This window comes from Tachysurus fulvidraco, chromosome 22 (assembly GCF_022655615.1).
Source record: "Tachysurus fulvidraco isolate hzauxx_2018 chromosome 22, HZAU_PFXX_2.0, whole genome shotgun sequence".
NCBI classification, from domain to species: Eukaryota; Metazoa; Chordata; class Actinopteri; order Siluriformes; family Bagridae; genus Tachysurus; species Tachysurus fulvidraco.
The window spans coordinates 17871334-17888040 of NC_062539.1; the positions used below are offsets into that span (position 1 = coordinate 17871334).

At 41.7% G+C, this 16707-nt stretch overlaps 1 protein-coding gene across 4 annotated transcripts in view; it reads right to left on the reverse strand.

Moving 5' to 3' along the window:
• Positions 1 to 16545, reverse strand: part of limk1a (LIM domain kinase 1a) — a 53887-nt gene extending 37342 nt beyond the window's left edge. For 2 of the 4 annotated variants that reach the window (XR_007139108.1, XM_027162165.2), the window contains exons 1-2: positions 16351 to 16545; positions 14466 to 14565 (exon numbers count right to left, since the gene is read on the reverse strand). Coding sequence is in view for 3 of the 4 variants with exons in the window: in XM_027162165.2 (XP_027017966.1) it covers positions 14466 to 14565; positions 16351 to 16408 (158 nt within the window). In the remaining variant the exon portion in view is untranslated. Of the gene's footprint in view, positions 1 to 3204; positions 3532 to 3653; positions 3695 to 14465; positions 14566 to 16350 lie in introns of those variants that run through there. The other 2 variants (XM_027162166.2, XM_027162167.2) reach the window with 2 other exon arrangements.
• Positions 16546 to 16707: the final 162 nt, after the last annotated feature.

A 16707-nucleotide genomic window follows, 5' to 3' on the forward strand; every position in this document is an offset into this window, starting at 1 on the left:
TACGCACTGCATGGGCTCTATACTGAACAACAACAACAACAACAACACAACACATTAACACAAAAACACACCGGTGACGTCCAAGAACTGATTTATATTAGACACAGATCAAACAGATATGAGAAGATATTAACATGGATGGATGGATGGCTAGATAGATAGATAGATAGATAGATAGATAGATAGATAGATAGATAGATAGATAGATAGATAGATAGATAGATAGATAGATAGATAGATAGATAGATAGATAGATAGATAGATAGACAGACAGACATACGGACAGATAGACAGACAAACAGATGGATGGATTGATAGATAAGACAGATATATAAAATGCCAGACAGATAGGCAGGCAAACAGAGATAAGATAGACAGACAGACAAACAACAGATAGATAGATAGATAGATAGATAGATAGATAGATAGATAGATAGATAGATAGATAGATAGATAGATAGATAGATAGATAGATAGACAGACAGACAGACAGACAGACAGACAATATTAATGATGAACGATGCAGTTCATAATTGTTTCAGGTCTCAGAACATTAAAGATTAAATTAAATCACACACTAGTTTCGTCGTTACTGGGTTTTCTTTACTACAGAAAGTCTCCTGATAACAAGATGGAGTTAAACAGGAACAAAGTTAAACAAAAACTAAACATGGCATTAAGTATTTTGTTTGTGACAATTGAAGGATCATTGGTCCTTTTTTAGCGCCCTCTGCTGTCTCCAAGTCCAACTGCAGCACACCTTTCCCTTACGAGCCTCTGAACTGAGACGACCAGAATATTAGGTGTGAAAGTCTGCTTAAGAATTTGATCCTAGGTCACATTTTAAATGATGAGCAAAGATAAAAAAGGAGACTATATTACAGCTTCCTCCTCTTTAATAGTGTAGAATTGCACTGGAATAACAACAACAAAAAAAAAATGAAACTAACTGTACTGAAAGCTGGTGTCAGACGCATCGCTCGCACGTCTGTGTTGGAGTTAGAGGTCTCAGTGTACCGAGTAGGTACCGAGAGAGCCGAGTCGTCTGGATCGTGCATATGCCAGCAAATTTGTTAAGGGGAGCTTGCTAAGCTCCCTGTCGCATTCAGCGACTCGATGCGCATTTAAATACGACAGAAAATCCACCTCACTGCAGCTCGACACTAAACAAATTCTGGCTGGGTTACAGAATAAGGCCCAAATGCCAACCTGCTCAGATAAGAGAAATAAAAATACTGCAGAAATGAAATATAAATAGAAACCAGCGAGGTGCATTTCGTGAATGTGTGTCTAGAGCGAGGGAGAAAGGTCAAAATATCAGAGCGAGCATCTTATCAATCGGCTACAGGCTTTTCTGTGAGCGCACGGGACAATGGAGGGCAGTTTTAAACGCAGCGCTGACGGCTGAACGGACCGGACTCGATGACCGCAGCGCTAAATGACCTTTATATTCAAAAGCTAGACGTAACTGAAACACAAACCATTTATAAATCTTTACAGAGTCGAATCCGTTTACTTCAGTTCATTTTTAAGACCGCAAGGACTATTATACAATACATAGAGAGCTTATATCGATAAATAAAGATCAAATAAAGATGCCATTGGCCAAAATACAAGGGAATAAGTCATGATGGGGGGGGGGGGGGGGGCACGGTGGCTTAGTGGTTAGCACGTTCACCTCACACCTCCAGGGCTGGGGGTTCAATTAGAAGAGTAACTCCTTCTAGAGCTTTCGAGCCACATGCACCAAATTCGGATTCGCTGATCTGAAGTTTTACGCTATGACTTTTCTAAGCGATCCGAGTACCGGTACTTCTGGTACCGGGTCACAATGTGGCCTTTTTTTCCCATAGACTCCCATTATAAACTTTGGAGGTTTATAACTCGGAAGCTTTCGAACTCTCTACACCAAACTCGGCCAGCTCCTTTAGGGTGAGACTCTGTACAAAGGTTTATATTGGTGTACCGACTGGACTTTAGGTTGTCCCGCAGCCCCGCCCCCAAAATATCCAAAATCAAAACACTTTTTACAACATGGACACGTGACATATCAAAACACTCAGAACAATTAGGGGAACTCCCTCACGTGTATTCTGATGATGTCATGTGATGTCACGTGAAAATAAAACATTTGCACAACATGGGCATATCATATATCAAATCACTCAGCCCAAGGAGGGGAATTACCTCACATGTATTCTGGTGATGTCACGTGAAAATCAAAAATTTGCACAACACGGACATGTGACATATCAAAACACTCGGCACAAAAAACACCGGCCTTTGTGATCACTTGCCTCGTCAGAGCCAACATCAAAGTTTGTCACGACGAACTTTACCAATCTAATTTAATATTTGTATTTCAAGACATAATACCTCAAGCGTATACAGTACGTATCAACGTATCTATTACAAATCGCTCAGACTGAAAAACGTACAGTATTAAAAAAATTAAACATCGGGGAATAGAATAATGATGAAAGATCGGTTCATGAGAGAAATGTTAGCATGACGGTTACCGATGGACGCAGAAACAGAGACAAACCCTAAAACTGAGGAGTAAAATCAAAGAAAATTCTGAATTAATAAAGCAAAACGAAGGCAAAATGAACAGAAAAGACACCAAACACCTTCACTTCTCTTTAACATGCGCAGTGAAGAGAGAGACTAATCTTTATAGATAAAGGTAGAGGCGAACGTCTGACCGGACAGACGGCGGAGATGAAGAGAGGGCGAGGTTTAAGAAGAGCGAGCAGACTACGGTAACGAAGCTAACACGTTAGCATCGCCGGTGAGCGTCAGGTACTGTACTTCGTCGAGCTGATGATGGAAAACTAGTTGTGCAGAAATCCCACAGTAATAAATAAATAAATAAATAAATAACTTGGTTATTAAATCTACTTTTCCAACAAAAAAGAAAACGCTTGTTGTTTGCCGAAACTGGACCCAGAGAAACACAACATCATATAATTCTCATGAAAACGTTACAAATTCAAACTGAAAATATTCTGTGGTAAAAATAAGAGGAAGTGGAACTTAAACCTTTACACACAACCCATGAAACCCCAGAGACAGGGTTTCTCCTCTACAACCCTCTCAGACTACACGCCAGTACGAAGCGGTCGTGTACAAAACAGTCTTAAACTCAGCTCCCGAGTTCAGGGTTTCGCCGCCCGACCCGTGTCCTGATGCGTTCAGACTTACTTTCTGCCTTTTATTCGGTTCCTGAAGCGTTGATCTTGCCGTGACATCTCTCCTCTCAGAGCGAGGACCTTCGTGTGCGTTTGAGGAAGCAAATTCATGTTAAAACTCTGACCAGGAGACTAACAGTTGTTCAAACCACAAGACTATAAATGCTCGAGCGATGACTCCATTCTGGTGAACGCCTGATCTCGCTCTCTGTTTGCAAGTCGATTATCTTCACAAAGCTGCTTTCAGTTTTTTTTTACATTTCCTGTGTCAGAAGCAGTCATGACCCCTGATGTAGAGTCGTTTCCCGCGTGTCTCGTCTACAGAGCAGCTACACTCGGGTGGTGGTTTTCTATCAGGCAGACGAGACCCTCCCACCCTTCTGATGCTCTTCTTGCGACACATTTCACTTTTACACGTTTCCTAATATTGTGCAGAAGCCTGGCAAAATTTCTAAATCTTACCTTCCTCTTTTGGGCCAAAAAGCCATTTCAAAAGATCTTGTCCAGGGGAAAAATAAAAACACACACGACGACTTCGTTCTTCTGCAAAATGTCCCAGACAATTCGATCGTCAAGTAACGTTTATAAACTCGGTCCCTCGACGTCTTTTTAACTCTTTGACGATGATCAGGTGAGATGTTACGAGAATCTGCAGTTCCTCAGCATGGGATTTCCTCAGCATTATAGTCAGCTGATCCTGGAGAGTCCCAGATTTCCTCCCAAGCCAAACATCAAAACCCCCTATACCTCAATCGCGTGCTTATGTACTGAGAAACAAACACGTCGGATTAACGTTATTCAAACGTTTCCGTCGGTTCCCGGTGAACGAACCGAGTGACGTTTACACGGTTTGTTTTCATCCATCCAAAATAACTGGAGGACACATTTTCAAAGCCCTGAAGCTTTCACCTGAGCTGAGAATCAAACCAACATCACCGGTGTTTTCCCTCTGACTCATTAACACTAACACTAGACTTTATAATTCCCGTCGCTGAGAACATCGAGATTTCACCGTGTAACCTCGATATAATTCTACATGAAACGATCGCAATCACTCGAAGTCACATGAAACCGTGTTTTTGCTGAGAAACACAATCTGTTTCATGTAAACTCTACATATTAAATTTAATCGGACTAAAAACTAATTCCTTTCACATCGATCCTTGTGATACAGTGATGACGCTGATTTACACAATAACACAGACGGTAAACAAAAAGCATGTGATTGAGGTTTAAGAGCTTCCTTCTTTTAAGCTTTGGCGCCGGAGCATCGACGTATACAAGCGATCGAACCAAATACAAATTGCTATGATAAATATATTATTTATATATATTGTATACACATATATGCGGAAAGTCGTGGTGTAAAGGTTAGAGAGTCTGACTCCTAATCCTAAGGTTGTGGGTTCGAGTCTCGGGCCGGCAATACCACGACTGAGGTGCTGTTGAGCGAGGCACCGAACCCCCCCCCAACTGCTCCCCGGGTGCCGCAGCTGCCCACTGCTCCGGGTGTGTGTTCACTGCTGTGTGTGTTCACAGTGTGTGTGTGTGTGTGTTCACTGCTGTGTGTGTGTGTTCACTGCTGTGTGTGTGTTCACTGCTGTGTGTGTGTGTGTGTGTGTGTGTGTGTGTTCACTGCTGTGTGTTTGTGTGTGTGTGTGTGTGTGTGTGTGTGTGTGTGTGTGTGTTCACTGCTGTGTGTTTGTGTTCACTGCTGTGTGTGTGTGTGTGTGTGTTAACTGCTGTGTGTGTGTGTGTGTGTGTGTGTGTGTGTTCACTGCTGTGTGTGTGTGTTCACTGCTGTGTGTGTGTTCACTGCTGTGTGTGTGTGTTCACTGCTGTGTGTGTGTGTGTGTGTTCACTGCTGTGTGTGTGTGTTCACTGCTGTGTGTGTGTGTTCACTGCTGTGTGTGTGTGTGTTCACTGCTGTGTGTGTTCACTGCTGTGTGTGTGTGTTCACTGCTGTGTGTGTTCACTGCTGTGTGTGTGTTCACAGTGTGTGTGTGTTCACTGCTGTGTGTGTGTGTGTTCACTGCTGTGTGTGTCTGTGTGTTCACTGCTGTGTGTGTGTGTTCACTGCTGTGTGTGTATGTGTTCACTGCTGTGTGTGTATGTGTTCACTGCTGTGTGTGTGTGTGTGTGTTCACTGCTGTGTGTGTGTTCACTGCTGTGTGTGTGTGTTCACTGCTGTGTGTGTGTGTTCACTGCTGTGTGTGTGTGTTCACTGCTGTGTGTGTGTGTGTGTGTGTGTGTGTGTGTGTGTGTGTGTGTGTGTGTGTGTGTGTGTGTGTGTGTGCTCACTGCTGTGTGTGTGGTTGTTTGTGTTCACTGCTTTGTGTGTGTTTGTGTGTGTGTTCACTGCTGTGTGTGTGTGTGTTCACTGCTGTGTGTGTGTGTGTTCACTGCTGTGTGTGTGTGTGTTCACTGCTGTGTGTGTGTGTTCACTGCTGTGTGTGTGTGTTCACTGCTGTGTGTGTGTGTGTTCACTGCTGTGTGTGTGTGTTCACTGCTGTGTGTGTGTGTTCACTGCTGTGTGTGTGTGTGTTCACTGCTGTGTGTGTGTGTGTTCACTGCTGTGTGTGTGTGTGTTCACTGCTGTGTGTGCGCTCTTAGGATGGTTTAAATACAGAGAACTAATTGTGAGTCTGGGTCACCTGACGTGATATGACGTACTTAGCTGTAAGTCATATCACTCACTTCATATATAATGTGTTATAAACAGATGAATGTACAGATATGAATAGAAAGTGCATTTTTGTGGAAGAAACCAAAAGTCACGTGAACAGGAGGTTTTTAATGTTCATGCACAAGAAAAAAAGAGTTCTCTCTATTCAAATGTCATTTAACGTCATATAATTTTGTCTGAAGATCTAACATAAGCTTATTCCCTTTGGGTGTCAAATTTAAGGGAACTTACACAGCTTTAGTTAACCAGATAATACTAGATTAAGCCTAGATGTAAACATGGCCACTTAACATCAGTTCAGTTACTGAACAAATAATGATAATAATAGTTTTAATAGAGATATCGAACAATATAGACCAATAAAATGTCCGGTTTCTCTCCTTATAAAGGTCCGAATAGGTTACTATCAGGACTAAACATTTATTTGTAATGTATGACCGTTGTGAATTAGTTCATGGTGACTATAGAGCATGACAGGCTGTATGTCTTCCTCACAACATCACGATCCCAGGTTTAATCCTGACAGATCGTCCGTATCCCTTTTCACACCCGGAATTATAACATCCGCGTTTCGTGCGGCTGCTGTTTGGATTTCATGCATCATCTCCGCTGGAAGAAGCGAGTCATGTTTATTACAACAGCTTTCACTGGGTTCCAACAGGCTGCTTTTAGGCACTAATATACAAGCTGTATGAAACTGGTGTAGTCTGTTAATAACACTCGAAATGAACACCAGAAAATATGATAGTGAGTAGTGGAGAGTGATTAGTGGAGAGTGAGTAGTAGAGAGTGATTAGTGGAGAGTGATTAGTGGAGAGTGATTAGTGGAGAGTGATTAGTGGAGAGTGAGTAGTTGAGAGTGAGTAGTGGAGAGTGATTAGTGGAGAGTGAGTAGTGGAGAGTGATTAGTGGAGAGTGAGTAGTTGAGAGTGAGTAGTAGAGAGTGATTAGTGGAGAGTGAGTAGTGGAGAGTGATTAGTAGAGAGTGAGTAGTAGAGAGTGAGTAGTAGAGAGTGAGTAGTAGAGAGTGAGTAGTAGAGAGTGAGTAGTAGAGAGTGAGTAGTGGAGAGTGAGTAGTGGAGAGTGAGTAGTGGAGAGTGATTAGTGGAGAGTGAGTAGTGGAGAGTGAGTAGTGGAGAGTGATTAGTGGAGAGTGATTAGTGGAGAGTGATTAGTGGAGAGTGATTAGTGGAGAGTGAGTAGTGGAGAGTGAGTAGTGGAGAGTGATTAGTGGAGAGTGAGTAGTGGAGAGTGAGTAGTGGAGAGTGATTAGTGGAGAGTGATTAGTGGAGAGTGATTAGTGGACAGTGATTAGTTGAGAGTGATTAGTGGAGAGTGATTAGTGGAGAGTGATTAGTGGAGAGTGAGTAGTTGAGAGTGAGTAGTGGAGAGTGATTAGTGGAGAGTGAGTAGTGGAGAGTGAGTAGTGGAGAGTGATTAGTAGAGAGTGAGTAGTAGAGAGTGAGTAGTAGAGAGTGAGTAGTAGAGAGTGAGTAGTAGAGAGTGAGTAGTAGAGAGTGAGTAGTGGAGAGTGAGTAGTGGAGAGTGAGTAGTGGAGAGTGATTAGTGGAGAGTGAGTAGTGGAGAGTGAGTAGTGGAGAGTGATTAGTGGAGAGTGATTAGTGGAGAGTGATTAGTGGAGAGTGAGTAGTGGAGAGTGAGTAGTAGAGAGTGATTAGTAGAGAGTGATTAGTAGAGAGTGAGTAGTAGAGAGTGAGTAGTGGAGAGTGAGTAGTGGAGAGTGATTAGTGGAGAGTGAGTAGTAGAGAGTGATTAGTAGAGAGTGAGTAGTGAAGAGTGAGTAGTTGAGAGTGAGTAGTAGAGAGTGAGTAGTGGAGAGTGATTAGTGGAGAGTGAGTAGTAGAGAGTGAGTAGTTGAGAGTGATTAGTAGAGAGTGATTAGTGGAGAGTGATTAGTGGAGAGTGAGTAGTAGAGAGTGAGTAGTGGAGAGTGAGTAGTAGAGAGTGATTAGTGGAGAGTGAGTAGTGGAGAGTGATTAGTGGAGAGTGAGTAGTGGAGAGTGAGTGACCATTTTTTTCAGCAATAATTCTGTTGTTATTGATTTTATTTACAGTCATATCCATATCTAGAGCAAAGTAAATATATATCATTTATACAACTGAGACATTGTGGAATAAGACCCAGGGGCAGCAGCGTGGCAGCGGTGGGATTTGAGCACACAACCTTCCAATCAGGAGCCCAACAGTCTAGCCGGAGAATCACATCCCCTTCTAATGAAGTGTATTAGGTGATAATTTGTCCCTGTCCCTCACCATCTCTGTTTATTTAGTATCACGTTACCCAGTAGATGTTAATGTCAGCTGTGAAAGGGACCTGAGTGGAGTTTCACACCTGATCTCCCATCACTGGTTAACTAGTTTAACTAGTTAGTGTAAACACTGCGATGTGTGTGTGAGTGTTACAGGAAAAAAGTTAACTCTAATAGCAATCAGTTTTAAAATCTAAATGGTTTAATGCTGTCAGTTGTGGCTCATCACACATGTTACAGTGTGTAAGCAGATTAAGTCCCGTGTAGTTTGGGGGCATTTCATTCTACATCTGTTTTCTTTTTTTTTAAGTTCTCTCTGCTGTTTAGCAGGAGCATCACAACCATCTTAAAAGTGTGATTAAATTAAAAGTGTGATTAAATTAAAAGTGTGATTAAATTGTGATTAAATTAAAAGTGTGATTAAATTAAAAGTGTGATTAAATTGTGATTAAATTAAAAGTGTGATTAAATTGTGATTAAATTAAAAGTGTGATTAAATTAAAAGTGTGATTAAATTGTGACTAAAGTGTGATTAAATTGTGATTAAATTAAAAGTGTGATTAAATTGTGATTAAATTAAAAGTGTGATTAAATTGTGATTAAATTAAAAGTGTGATTAAATTAAAAGTGTGATTAAATTAAAAGTGTGATTATTGTGATTAAATTAAAAGTGTGATTAAATTGTGATTAAATTAAAAGTGTGATTAAATTGTGATTAAATTGTGATTAAAGTGTCAAACTGGGAAACTCGGTTAGATGTTGTGCGCTCGTTATACCTGGTCTATGTGCAAACTACTGAACAATAAACTACAAATTGTTATGTCACTTTGTAATGTCACCCTCATGTGTGGAAAAAGCGATTATAAGCTATTAATAGCCACTAATGTCACAAATCCAAGTGCCAGATACACAATACTCCCAAACTGGGCATCAAAATGATAACCAGGAATGACAGCTAGTGTTTTTTTCCTTACACTGAGGGTCTGTAGCACTGAGGGTTTGTAGCACTGAGGGTTTGTAGCACTGAGGGTCTGTAACACTGAGGGTCTGTAACACTGAGGGTCTGTAACACTGAGCGTCTGTAACACTGAGGGTCTGTAACACTGAGCGTCTGTAACACTGAGGGTCTGTAACACTGAGGGTCTGTAACACTGAGGGTCTGTAACACTGAGGGTCTCTAACACTGAGGGTCTCTAACACTGAGGGTCTCTAACACTGAGGGTCTCTAACACTGAGGGTCTCTAACACCGAGGGTCTGTAACACTGAGCGTCTGTAGCACTGAGGGTTTGTAGCACTGAGGGTCTGTAACACTGAGGGTCTGTAACACTGAGGGTCTGTAGCACTGAGGGTCTGTAACACTGAGGGTCTGTAACACTGGGGTCTGTAACACTGAGCGTCTGTAACACTGAGGGTCTGTAACACTGGGGGTCTGTAACACTGAGGGTCTGTAACACTGAGGGTCTCTAACACTGAGGGTCTCTAACACTGAGGGTCTCTAACACTGAGGGTCTCTAACACTGAGGGTCTCTAACACCGAGGGTCTCTAACACTGAGCGTCTGTAACACTGAGGGTCTGTAACACTGAGGGTCTGTAGCACTGAGGGTCTGTAACACTGAGCGTCTGTAACACTGAGGGTCTGTAACACTGAGGGTCTGTAGCACTGAGGGTCTGTAGCACTGAGGGTCTGTAACACTGAGGGTCTGTAACACTGAGGGTCTGTAACACTGAGGGTCTGTAACACTGAGGGTCTGTAACACTGGGGTCTGTAACACTGGGGTCTGTAACACTGAGGGTCTGTAACACTGAGCGTCTGTAACACTGAGGGTCTGTAACACTGAGGGTCTGTAACACTGAGGGTCTGTAACACTGACGTCTGTAACACTGAGCGTCTGTAACACTGACGTCTGTAACACTGAGGGTCTGTAACACTGAGGGTCTGTAACACTGACGTCTGTAACACTGAGCGTCTGTAAAAAAAAAGTGCTAGTAGTTAAGTGCTACTTTCCCATGAAGTTAAAGCCCCAGGCAGAGTCTCCACGGGCTGCTCGGTTTTTCCACCCAAGGGACGTCGATCAGCCCTAAAATAAACCGAGCTGTTTTGGTCTGTATTCATTGTTTATTTTCCACCATATTTAAAGGGTCATGGATGGATTTTAAATAGCGCTATGCAGAAAATACAAGATAGGAAGTCCGATATATTTGTTCCTTGAAATCATGCAAACACACGCATGCATTCGTCTCCGGACAAATTCAAAACAAATTCAAATGATTCGAATACACGACGACGTACAGTGAGTCGTGTAAAGAAACGCTCGATTGTCCGTGTCATGAAAAGTCACGTAAGTGTCGAAATACAGTTATCTGTACAAGCATAAGTCGTGTAGACGTGTAGTAGCACTTCCTAAAATTCTACGGCCGCTCTTACACGTTGGACGCTGTGCCGATGAGAGGACCATACAGACCGCTATGACGTTTTTCATCTCGTTCCTGTTCCCCGTACTGAAGGCTGCACATGTGAGCTGCATTGCCTTCATCTGCATGCTGTTTCAGTCTCCATATCTGTTGTAGACCCAGAGCTCTGTGCCAAATCTCACAAAGCTGCCCAGGCCTGGTCCTAAACTCTGCCAAAACTTAACACATGTGTTGCACAAATACGTTTCCACAGTCGTTACTGACACTCCGAGCCGTCGGAGTCTGATGTGTCCTGCATTTAGACTGTTCTTCGAACACAGACGAGATCATTTCATCAGAATTCTCGTCTCATTTCATCAGAACTCCCGATAAAGGATATGAAATGAACCAGAATTCTTCAAAGTAAACATATTGTTTGTCCTGGAATTTATTTATTTAGTCTCCGACGAGCACGAAGCGGGTTTGTATGTGATGAGAGCGTGAAACAGACGGAAGGAGCAGCGGGTAACTGACGCCGCATCATCCTATTAATACACAAACCCAAACGTGTGAGCGTGTGGAAAGTCCGAGCAGCTACTCCTACTCCTGTCGTCGACTGCTCCTGAACAAATAACGATACCTAAACAACATTTTCCACGGTGTGTGTCAGAATAGATCAGGTCAGAAAGTATCAAGGGACACAAAAGAAACCTCATGTACACATCCCAGAATGTTCACGTTTTATTCTCTTTCTCATGCTCCTATTTTCAGTCGGTTTAATCCCGATCCGACTCACACCGATCCTGTACACTCCCAGAGAACGCTTGATGAATTCTGGTTGCCTCTGCAGGTATTTTTTTGCCTCTGGAGGTATTTACATTTACCTTTTTTTTTTTTTTTAAACTAAAAGCGTTCCTCATGCATTCACTGCATGGACCATCACGTGTAAGTCTTTTCCTTATTGGCCAAAACCACCTACTTCACCACGATCCAGATTTCATGTTAGTTAAAATGACCTTTTTCCAATTCACAATGTAAGTTTGGACCACAAATCGAATGTACTGCTACTAAAAATACAACCACAACCACTATGGAGAGAAGACGTATGTGGAAAATGTCTACGTATCACCGTCTACTAGTGTCAGAACGTGTGCTGGTGCCGTTCTATTTCAGGGTAAACACCTCAAACACATCCAGGCTGAAGCAGCACGGCAAGTCTCACTGACTGGAAGATATACCAACACTAACACTCGCTTGCATTCGCATCTTTCGTACGTTTTTTAAATATCTCTCGCACCGCCGAACTCTTCTGGTAGGTGTATAGATGCTGAAATAATTGTGGTAGTTAGTGTGTTTTATCAGAAAAATGTGGAAGGGGGCAGGTACAGGGGCAAGTGGGTAGAGATAGGGGAAGTGTTAGTGAGTCCCGGGGCAAAGTTCTCGACTGATATGTCATTAGTCTGAGCGGTGACTTTTATTCCTCCTGACTTCCTCAGATGCTACATAAAGATGTCAAGATCTTTTATACTCCAAAAAAGAATGTTTGTGCGTGTTATATATTTATTTTCTTTTATAGATATAAAAGGGATCTGTGATATTTCAGATAATACGAAGTGAACGATGTGGGTACTTTAATGGTCGGAAACAAGAGGAACAAAGAAACGCTGGGGCCAATGGAAGCGCATCTGATCAAAACAGCACACATCTCATTAACACCGTCGGCAGGGAACACGAACCAGCCCGCAAAGCTCAGCGGCACGCAGCAGGGAAGCTGGGCTTCCTCATTTGGTCAGGTGTTTGTAACAGTGTGTGTACATGCATGCAGATATTAGCGCTACTTGTGAAACACAATCGTGAGGATGGTAGCAAGTTAGTTCGAGATCCTAAAACGTACAAATCGACATAACCGATATGCGACGGCTTCTCGTCTGCATCACGGTCAGATACGAGAAGAGGAAATGGACGTCGTGTAGACCGCCGTACAGCGGGCCGAGCGTCATCGGTGGTTTTCTTATAAAAGATCGTGTTCCTTTCTCTTCTCTCAGGCACTGGACTTTCTCCCAGCTTTGCTTCTCGCTTCCAGACTGACAGCTGAGCTCCACGAACGCGCCGAGGTCGAACTAATGACACGGCGACAAAGCTCGCCACGTGGACTGAAGGTTAACACATTTAACCTAATAACCCTTCTGCTTTTGTGTGTGAATGTGAATTAGGATCGAACCTTCATAGTAATATACGACATGACAGTCTCCTGTACATCGAACGGCGTTTATTCTCATAACATCATGACATTAATTGACAACGCTGTAGCAGTGCAAGTGGTCAATTCTGTGGCATCAGGAAAAGATTTTTTTTTACATTTTCTGCTCCCAACTTCCTGCTTCATCTGATGTCATTTCCTGTCGGGTCACATCCCTTAAACGCTGCGATTTCGAGTTTCCGCAACACAACAAACAGCCTCACGCTAACAAAATGTGAGTGAAGTGAATACACTTCATCATTTATATTATTACACTATGTTCATGCGAGTAGAAAAATATGAGAAAAAATATTTATTTTTATTTATTTTCTCTAAAACCGAAGCTAGCTATCCGTATTTTACTTATTAACTCTATAGCGTCATCATCCTATAATATCATCCTATAGAATAGTATAGCTTTAGCTAATTCCTAACCGCTCAAATGTTAATTAGCTATTAGTATTTTGCTAGTTTGTGTTGTCAGGGTTATCATCATTCTAGCTAACATTTAAGTGATTAGAAGTGATTCAGTCTAATCTCTCAAACGCTAACTAGCTAGTATAATTCTGCGAGCTTGTTTCTTCAGAGTTAGCGCACAGTCTGAAGTGATATTATGAGTCATTATGAGAAAGCTCATTAAAATTTGGCGTGAATTAATAGCTATTACTTAATAATAATACATTAAAATTCTATTTTTAGATCTTTTATTTAAAAGTCAATATATTCGTATTGCACGCTAATTGTTTTGGTTCTTATCACTGAACCACAGCGACAGATTTGATAAGCGAATTAAAAAATATAGAAATATTATGCTACAAATTCTTTGTCAATATCTTGCGTACATTTTGCTCTTTTATAAAAAAAATACCGTAGCAGAAGCTACGTATGGTCGGAAAAATGGGGTAGCATTTTTTTATGGTAGCATGAAGCTATCCTGTGTACAGGTCTGTCTTCTTCTTCCCTGGTTGTCACACGTCTACAGGAATTGTGCAGCGATCACAACCAGCTGACTAAACACACTTTTTTTTAAAAAAATAAATAAATAAATAAAATAAAAACCCCAGGAAAGCAATGACAAGACAAGAAAGCCAACGCAGACACCGGATTGTTCTAGAACAAACAGACGCCACCCTGTGAATAATTATGGGCCTGGTACATAACATGTTAAACTGGGATACACAATCAGCAGGAGATCACTTCCAATCCCATTAAGATGTATAACAGCTATACCATTAGTGTAATTAACCTCGCAGTCCTGCAGCCGATGATGCAATATCGATGTTATCCGATGCTCGGTCAGTATTCCAGCTTTCTATCAGCCCCAGTAGCTTTCATCTGTGTTGGATTGGGGCTCTGACTGAAATAAAACTATGTACTAATGATGTGTCCGCAAAACTTCTCATGCGTTATACAGTAATTACATGCTCATGTGTCGTCACCGGTGGGAGTTTAAAAGCGCTCGCAATTTCAATAATTTAAGAAGTTTTCCATGGAAGAAAAAGCAGAAAAATCTCTGCAGGATTTTGTGGTCTGTTTTTACTTTAACTGTTTCATGAACCTACTTTTTACTTTTTTTTTTACTGTCCCAAGAAAAGTGTGCAATTACATTCATGTGCATTTGACTTAAACTTTCTCTCTAGAATTTTCATTTTCCTCCAGTGATGCAGACAAAATATTAAAACCAACCTGAAACAAATGGTGTGCCAGTCAGTACTGAGGGCCTGCAGGTACTGTTCGTCATAAATGTGCCGTCTACATCCGGCGCACGACGGCAATCTTCCACCAGCTGCCAAACACAAACCAGAAATAAGTCAACTTTAAAATTTACTAGCTGTGAAAAGAAGAGCTGTGATTTTAGGAAGGAAGCAGGATGAATATTAGCCAGCTTCATTTCCCCTGATGTTCTCCCAATAACATGACTGCTACATGAGAACTAACAGCTCCTCAACAAATGGGCCACACATCAAGTTCTTAACCTACAGCTTGCAGGCAAAAGTCATCATTGTCCGTAGTTCAATAAACAAGTTCAAGTTTTATGTGCATTTATTAAGCTATTTATTCACTGGGAATATAAAGGTAAGGTATTAAAATATGTTATTTATTAAAACACACACACACACAAATACACAAATGTAGACAAAATTAATTATGAATCCCATTTAAATGAGCCACAGGATGTACCTTCAGACACATGGCTCTCATGTTAATGACTTAATTAGCTATAATTATATTCACACAGGTTTATTCTAGGCCTCTTTCGACCTTAACTTTTCAACTTCTAGTAATCTTCACAAATATTAATACAAATGTATAATAATAACAACATCATTTTTCAATGACAGTTGACTTAGTTTATAAAACTTAATTAACAGAGCAATAGAACCAGACTGCACTCCATCCGTCAGTGAATGGTCTTGACAATCAGAGTAAGAAAATAAAACACCGTTCCTGCAGAAACGAGTCCATTTCATTATGGAGGAAAAGCTTTTAAACTTCACTGCTGTACAGTAATGAAAATATTCATGTCAGCTTTCCTCCTGATACTCAGTCTAAATACATGAGCTGTAGGCTGAGTGGTGTCTCTAAATTATCTGGTGTGTGTGTGTGTGTGTGTGTGTGTGTGTGTGTGTGTGTGTGTGTGTTCAACCTGGGATGGACCCCAGGTACCCCTCGGCCTTGTGTACGATACGAGGTGGAATAAAATAAATAAATGGATGGACAGATGATTGTTTTCCAAAAATGTGTCCAAAAAGCATCTGTTCCTTGTTGATTCCCATTTTCCCAGAAGAGTGTTAGAACTTTGCTCTCTTAAAGTGAATCTCACACACACACACACACACACACACACACACACACACACACACAATTATATTAATAACTAATGTATAAAAAGATGTATTTAAAAGGCAGGAACATGTGATTCTTTATTCCTGATAGACCACGAGAGAGAAATGTGCCGTGAGTCAGTGGAGTGTGTCGCAGACAGATTTACTGTATTTACACCCGGGAATGTGTTCAGAAAAGAAAAGGAAGAAAGAAAGAAAGAAAGACAGAAATGTGTTCTTTTAAGACAACAGACACTTTTCTACTTTTATAGTCTTATTGTAAAAGATATTTTTCATTCATATAATAAATGAAACTCAAAAGAAAAAGAATGAAACCGATTTAATAAAATGACTGAGATGTAAAATGAGTTGTGATGAAATCAGCAGATTTATTTACACACTGTTTATCTCATAATAAACAAATCAATAACAATAATTATAATAATCTACAGAGGCAGTAGGTTTAATGTTGACCTGAAGTTACATCTAAAGCTCTTTAATAAGTGACTCTGAGTGAGAATCATCATGTATATGACCTCTAAGCTTTAACCTATAGGAAGAAGTGCACGCTCCCTGCTCTGCTCGTGCACGCTCCCTGCTCTGCTCGTGCACGCTCGGTCCCTGCTCTGCTCCTGTTCTGCTCGTGCACGCTCTCTCCTGCTCTGTTCATGCATGCCCTCTGCTGTGCTCGTGCACGTCCCCTGCTCTGCGCGTGCACGCTCCCTCAGCCCCACATAAACACAGACCTTCGTCTTCTCCCATACGTTCGTCTTTCCAGGAACAGCAGAGCAGCATCAACCTCATTCACCCTCCGTCCGGGAGCTCAAGCAGCCTAGTGCAGGAATGTGCGCTGTCTTCTGCCCCAGAACACCGACCAACAGCGCGGGCAACAAACTGCACCAACTGCCTCCACAGGGAGCGATGGGCAGGGCTGAGGGGGCGGGGCAATGCTTTCAGCTGACCAATCCCACGCAAGTCACGGAAGCTGACAGGAAGTGCGAAGGCCCCCTATTGGAAATGTAGTGCACTGCATTACTGCTGTGTATGATGATGATGACACTGACTCAAGTGTCGACTCCGAGTCATATTTATAATAATACAAA